The 7,978-nt window shown below is 26.7% G+C and overlaps 1 protein-coding gene across 1 annotated transcript; it reads left to right on the top strand.

The window, feature by feature from the left end:
• The first annotated feature begins 3,284 nt into the window (after positions 1 to 3,284).
• LOC135930667 (CCHC-type zinc finger nucleic acid binding protein-like) lies at positions 3,285 to 3,566 on the top strand. Its single transcript, XM_065467478.1, has one exon. The coding sequence runs from the start codon at positions 3,285 to 3,287 to the stop codon at positions 3,564 to 3,566; it is 282 nt and encodes a 93-aa protein (XP_065323550.1).
• The last annotated feature ends 4,412 nt before the right edge of the window (positions 3,567 to 7,978 follow it).

The following is a 7,978-nucleotide window of genomic DNA, read 5'->3' on the forward strand; positions in this document are numbered from 1 at the left end:
CAAATATCTTCATTATTTATTTCGGAAATCAAATTTTAAACCTTATATTTTAGCGTGAACTTAGACCCCCCCCCGATATTCAAAATTTGAGATTTTACAAATTTTTAAAACGGGATTGATTTGTACCCGATTTGTAACGTTTCAAACTCGATTTGTACTATTACCGTATTCCAGCTAATGGGTAAAAAGAAAACAATTATGTAGAACTACTCTAGTTGTTTCCGTTTCGATATCTTATTTATTACAAAAAAGTAAATAAAATAATTAAAATAAAAAAAACATGGAGATCATAATAATTTTGTAATTTACATGTTATTTATTTATAATATTCAAAATTTCTAAAAATTATAAAAATTATAAAATTACAAAATTATAAATTACCATTTATTTATAATATTCCAAAGTTATGATTATTTTGGAAATAAAAGGAAAAGAAAACAAAAGAAAAATAATAAATAAATAAATAATAATAAAAGGAACCCGACAAAATTATAATACATGAATAAATAAAAAAATAAGATGGAGTTCTAAATGCTAAATTTAATAATTTTAAAAAGGATATAAATAATAATTTAAAATGGAATCTAAAATGGAGGATATATTTAATATAGGAGAGGGGGAGATTTAAAAATAAAATGGTGAATAGTTTAATAAACTTAGTTTTAAATTACTATAAGAGAAGGGTAGATTAAAACCCAAAAAATAAAATGAAAGATAACTTAGTAAACTTAGTTCTAAAATTAACATAAGAAGAGGGGAGATTAAACAGAAAAGTAAAATTTAAAATTGAATCTAAAATGGAAGATATATTTAATATAAAAGAAAGGGAGATAGAAACAGAAAAAAAAATGATGAATAACTTAGTAAACTTAGTTTTAAATTAATCTAAGAGAAGGGGCGATTAAAACACAATATAGAATGGTGAATAACTTAGTGAATTTAGTTCCAAAATTTACATAAGGGAAGGGGAGATTAAACAGAAAAGCAAGATTGTGAATAACTTAGTTAAATTAGTCCTAAAAATATATTCTATGCTAAAATTAATTATATTAGACCTCATTTTTCAAGTTATGTTAAGATTAAGATCTTACCAAAATATTGAGTAAATGTAATAGATAAATAAATAATAACAGAAAAATAAAATCGAGTTCTAATTTTACATCTTATGCAAAAATTTTTTTTTTAAAGATACAAATAATAATTTAAAATGGAGGATATATTTAACATAAGAGAAGGGGAGATTGAAACAGAAAAGTAAAATGGTGTATAACTTAGAATTTAGTCTAAAAATACATTCTATACTAAATTTGATAATATTAGAAATTAAGGTCTTAAAGGATTTAAGTCTATATTAAAATTAATTATATTAGAAATTAGAGTCTATACTTAAATTGATTATATTAGAAATTAGGTCTTAAAGGATTTAAGAAGGAACTTAGTCCTCATTTTTATCTTATATGTATTAAATTTATGTTAAGATTAAGGTTATCGTGATGGGTGAAAGAAGAAAAGAAAATGTTTTTTTTATTTGTTAGCATGAGTTGCCATTTTATATAATAAAAAATGGAAAAGGTAATATTTTTTTTATGTTGTTATTATAAAAAAAAATTAAAAAAAAAAATAGCGTAAATTGTTTTTTTTTAAATTATTATTTATTTATTTTTTGAAAAAAGAAAAAAATGTGTATAAAATACGCGAAAAACAAATTATATCATTATTATTTTAATTTATTTTACATTAAAAAAAAAAAGAAAAAAAATAAAGACAATATTGTAAGAAATACTTTGTGATAATTTTTTTTGGGTTTGGGATACTTCTTGCTTGAATTTTGGGACAATCTTTTTTAAAGTTTTTGAGGCAATAATCTTTTTTTAAAATTGGTGCCTTTATAAATGTTCGAACCTGGGTTATAGATAAAAAACTTTGTGTGATATATAAAAATTCTTAGTGGCTTTGTGATATTTAAAAATTAGTGGCTTTGTGATATATAAAAATTCTTAGTGGCTTTGTGATATATAAAATTTCTTAGTGGCTTTGTGATATTTAAAAATTCTTAGTGGCTTTGTGATATTTAAAAATTCTTAGTGGTTTTGTGATATTTAAAAATTCTTAGTGGCTTTGTGATATTTAAAAATTCTTAGTTGCTTTGTGATATTTAAAAATTCTTAGTGGCTTTGTGTTATTTAAAAATTCTTAGTGGCTTTGTGATATATAAAATTTCTTAGTGGCTTTGTGATATTTAAAAATTCTTAGTGGCTTTGTGATATTTAAAAATTCTTAGTGGTTTTGTGATATTTAAAAATTCTTAGTGGCTGTGTGATATATAAAAATTCTTAGTTGCTTTGTGATATTTAAAAATTCTTAGTGGCTTTGTGTTATTTAAAAATTCTTAGTGGCTTTGTGATATATAAAAATTCTTTATGGCTTTGTGATATTTAAAAATTCTTAGTGGCTTTGTGATATATAAAAATATTTAGTGGCTTTGTGGGATATATAAAAATTCTTAGTGGCTTTGTGATATTTAAAAATTCTTAGTGGCTTTGTGATATATAAAAATACTTAGTGGCTTTGTGGGATATATAAAAATACTTAGTGGCTTGGTGGGGTATATAAAAATACTTTGTGGCTCAGTGGTATATAATTTTTTTTGGGGGCTTAGTGATTTATATAAGAAACTTTGTAGCTTTGTGGGTTTATAAGAAAAATAAATATATATATATAAATAGTAGCAATTAAACGCTTAAACTTTATTTAATCAATATATATGTATATGTGTTTTATTGGAACGTTCTAATTGTTTCATATCTCTTAACGTTACAGATAATAATTTTTATTTTAAAAGTTATAGTTAATTTCTTATAGATAATAATGAAAAGTTTAAAATTCATAAAATACTGGGAGGTCCAGTATAACATTCTTGGGGCACTAATCATTTTAGCTATATGGGTTTGCAGTTTTTTCTTTGGAAAAGGGATTAAGCATAGTAGAAATGTAAGAATTAGAAATCAGACATTAACCATTGAAGGGCATAATGGGGAAGAAGATATGATGGGAAAAGTAGGATGGACTGACAGCAGTATGGGAGAGTTTATTAGGAATGAGGAAATTAATAACACGGAAAGAGGGGGTAATTATAGAAAACCGGGGTATAACAATCAATTGGGAGGACCATATAGAGGACCAAGATAGAATTCACAAGGAAGGCGAATGGAAATGAGGCCTAGTTTTAATTTCCGAGGAAAAGAGAATTTCAGCTGTTATAATTGTGGAAAAAGGGGCCATATATGGTACGAGATTGTCTGGAAAGCAAATGTTTTAAATGTGGGAAATATGGCCATATTTCTCCCTATTGTCCAAAGAAACAGGATAAATTGCGATGTGCAGGCTGTGGACGGTATGGGCACAGTAAAGAGGATTGTAATGTAACCAATTTCAATACTAGAGGCGGTTTTCCCCAAAGGGACATGGGACAAAATCCTCCGAATATTAGAATTATTGAACAAAATAAAATATATTTTCGATGCATAAAGGATGGCCATGTTGCGAGATATTGTGAGTTTTTGTGACTATATGATAGCAAAGAGCATGCCCAGAAGGTCGGGAGGCAGGATAGGAAGAAAGTGAAAGGGTCGGATTGTACAGGAAGGGGAAAATCAAAAGGTGTAAATATGATACAAGAGGAGAGAGTACATGATCTTTGTCCTAGAGTTTGGATAAATTTAAATGAGAGTATGGTCACCATGTTATTTGATACCGGGGCGGCCATCTCCGTGATGGCCTATGAGAGGTATCTAAGTATTTGGTCTGAAGGAATAATTAAACGGGAGGACATCAAGATCCGTCAGTTGGATGGATCAGAAGTAGCAGTAATGGGCAGGGTGGAATTAAAGGTTATATTAGAGAATAGAGTGGAGATTTTGGACTTGTGGATAGTAGATCGAAAAATAGAATCAGTATTGGGATGGGATTGGATCACACGATGGGTCCAGATTGTAATTTTTGGGGGGTATTTGCGTGGTGTGGTATATTTGTACCTATTACAAGAGGTGAGGAAAATAGAGATATTAATTATTGGTATGGAGAAAATTTGCCAGGAATTGAAATCTTTTTAGAGGGGGAAAGGAGAGGGGAAGTAGATGGAGGTTTTAGAGATGATAGAAGATATATCGGGGCGAATTATAGGGGAGATATCGGGAGGAATTATAGGGGAGAAATACGTGGGAATTACAAGGGAGAAATACGTGGGAATTACAGGGGAGAAATACGTGGGAATTACAAGGGAGAAATACGTGGGAATTACAGAGGAGAAATCGGGGGAATTACAGGGGAGAAATACGTGGGAATTACAAGGGAGAAATACGTGGGAATTACAGAGGAGAAATCGGGGGGAATTACAGGGGAGATATTGGGGGGTATTATAGGGGAGATAGCGGGGGGAATTATAGGGCGTATCACGTCAATACCGCGAAATGTATTATCGCGAATGCATTATCGCGAATGTCGATTACCGCGAAAAGATATTATAGCGAATGCATTACCGCGAATGCATTATAGCGAATGTATCATAGCGAATATATTAGCGCGAATGCATTACAAACAACTAACATTATCACAATGCAATAGTGATTTATATTTGACAAAATTATATTTAACGCATTTATTAAGTTCCAAAAAACCAGAGAACCAGCTTAATTGTATATATTTATTTAAAGTAGCGTTTTAAAATTATTTACCTCTAAAACACGTCACTTGTTATTTATGAAATTCGTATTTTATTAAAAAATATGTGGAATTTGGTATACTCAATTTTTTAAACGATTAAATTAAGTCGTTTTTTACAAAAGACCCTATTAATAAATATTTTAATATTTTATATTTTAAGATTGATTCTAGTAAAAGTTAATTTTTGCCCCAACAAGCCCCAAACCCCAGGCTTGTAGATTATGTTGGTTTATTAAGTCTCCTATAGGATAATTGTTATTATCAATAATACACCATTTGTATATAAATAATTCATAAAAAATTTCAAAATGTGATATTATTTTAAAAAATGTTTAACTTTTAATGAATTTTTTAATTTTTTTTCTAATTCTTTTGATTATCAACCACCAGAAAAGGTGAAAGTTAAAGGGAAAAAAATAGAATTTAAAGCTATGAAAGCCAATAAATACTTATTATATCATATTTTTAAGCATAATATAATTAATTCGACCTAATTCTACTAGCCTCTAGTTACTGATATGATTAACCCTTTCCAGCATTAAAAAAATATGTTGATAATTTTTAAAAATTTTTAAATAAGATTAGATGAAGGGGAACATCGGATTGAGACCTCTATCTTATTAAATCTTTTGTAATCGTCAAAATTATTAATTTTATAGCTTTAAAACATAAAATCTTATCTTTTTTAAATTTAAACATTGTTAAATTTAAAAATAATAAATGCCAACTCCTGTTTCAAATATAAATCTTAAAATGATAAAAAATATATTTAATTATATATTTTGGTGGTTTCAATAGAGATGATATGTGAATTTAGTTCAAATTTAATATTTTTTAAGTTATTTTCAAATCATATTATTCTGCCTAAAAGGGAATGCCTACAATAAATATTTTTAAACATAATGATTATGAGACTTTCTGAAATGGGAAAAGAAGATTTTTTAGTTTCATATTCTGTCTATTTAATTATTTCTAAATCTCACTGTGCAAATTGGTTTATTATTCATGATACGGTTTAAAACAATTTCAACTTTAAGAGAGACAGAAGGCCACTAATCCAAATTTTTATGCCGTTCAATATTATAGTGAAAAACATTTTAATTATGCTTTAATATTATTTACTTATCTTAAATTCCGTATAAAACAATTTATAAAATACAGAGAAAATATTCAAAATAACGAAATTTGAAAATTTAGCAGGGCTTTAAATAATCAGAGCTAAAAAATGCAGACCGAAGAACACAGGTATATTAATTTACGACATTTATATTATTTATTTTATTACTAATTATGACATTGAAATATGTTAAATTCAATTTTGTCTGTACTGTAAAAAATAGCTAAATATTAATAAAAGTATAATTTTTTTTGGTGTTGATAAAGCTATCCTTTCAAAAATAACCCAGCGGCTGAAATAATATTTTACTATTAAAATCTTAGACATTTTTGGAATTGGATAAAAATAAAGTTATTACCAAACTATAATTTACTTCTGGCACCTTACTTTAAAAAGATGAAAGGTGCAATAATTTTTTTTCAATTTTTTTAAAGATTTAAATAAGTTAATTGATGATACTACGAAATAAGATTTATAAATAGATTACATGACTTGTTTATTAACTCTTATTTTGTTATATTTTATTACTCTAAAATAATAATTTAATTTTTTTTAAATTCTGGAACCCTAACTGAACTTGGGATCAAGACTAGTGTCTGAAAACTCGTTATATTAAAATTTATTAATGTTTACAACCCTTAATATTTTTGATTAGTGATTTTTTTAAATCTCACTTTCGCGTTTCAATTTATATATAAAATTTAATTTTATTTATAAAACTCTTCATATATTATTAAAGATCAATTCACTATATTGCCACAAAAATGAATTTTTCTAACCAAAAATCTAATAATAATAATATGAGAATACAATTACAATCTGCTAGCTGCTTATAGAGTTTTATATTTTTACTAAAAAATATAAAATAATATAAAAATATATATTTGCTATTTTATTTTTTTATTATAATTTCCCCCCCATCGCAAATTTGACTATTTTCATAAATATCATTTTAAGCTAATAAAAATTTTACCACATTATTGTAAAATTATATATTTAAATTAATATTGGATGCTAGGCCCTTCAAGTACGATAAAATATCGCGATTTCTGTAATCCGATACTATTCTTTTTAGTCTTTCTGAGAGATTCCGGTATTTTTTTCTTGGAGAAGCTTCATCACCTCCTTGTAGTTGGACAATTTTTAACTCAGTTAAACTTTGTTGCTTTTTAAGTCCTTAAAATGATATAAATATTCAATGTATAATCAATTTTCCTTTTTTAATTTAAAAAAACTAAATTATTCTAGAATTTTTTTCTTAAATTTTTTACCTGGAAATTTAATATTATACCTGTTATAAATCTCCATATTGTAAGTTGATAGGAAGTCAGCAATGAATTAAAATTCCTGTGCCATCTTTCCACATAATTTTTTGTATTCGCGTTGCCATTAAGTGTGAAATTATAGCAATTCCATAAGGGAATGGGAAAAATTGGGATTAATCTTTCCCTCCCATAAGATTTCCCTATAAATGTGTTTTAAAATAATCAATAATCGGCTGTAAAATAACATTTTCTTGATAAAACGGATACATTATTAATCTCTCAAAAGCCATTGTAACATCTGTTTCTGGCACATAGGCCAAACATACCATCATTTTTAAAAATAAACAAAATTGTGTATTGGTTTTATATTGCATTGATATTTCTGGAAACCTTTGTATTTTTCTCCAAAAACTTTGACCAAAATGAAATAAACATCCTCTTTGTTTCGTTAACGGGAAGACCGATTTTAATGCATTGATTGCCGATAACTCAAAATCGGTCATTATAAAATCAGGAGAGATTGTTACATATGATCGAATAATTTCAAAAACTCGCTTGTAATCACCGGTCATCAATATGTAAACTAGGGGGAAAACTGTTTTATTTTTTACTCCGTTAAGCGTATAAAGTTGATGAAAAAGAGGAGGTGTACATTTAAAAGTACCATCGGCGAACCACATCGCACATGAGGAGAGAAATTCAAGATTTTCATCAGTGGAGAATATTAAAAGTCGCTCGTTTATCTTAATTTATAATATAAAATTGCAGTATTAAAAATTTAATCTAATAATTTTTAAAATAATTACTTGCAATTTACCAAATTTTGATTTTCAGTTGAAATATTTAAAATTTAAACAAATTGTTCAATTTTACC

This window comes from Gordionus sp. m RMFG-2023, unplaced genomic scaffold, assembly GCF_954871325.1.
Source record: "Gordionus sp. m RMFG-2023 unplaced genomic scaffold, tfGorSpeb1-WG-v2 contig_248, whole genome shotgun sequence".
NCBI lineage: Eukaryota > Metazoa > Nematomorpha > Gordioida > Chordodea > Parachordodidae > Gordionus > Gordionus sp. m RMFG-2023.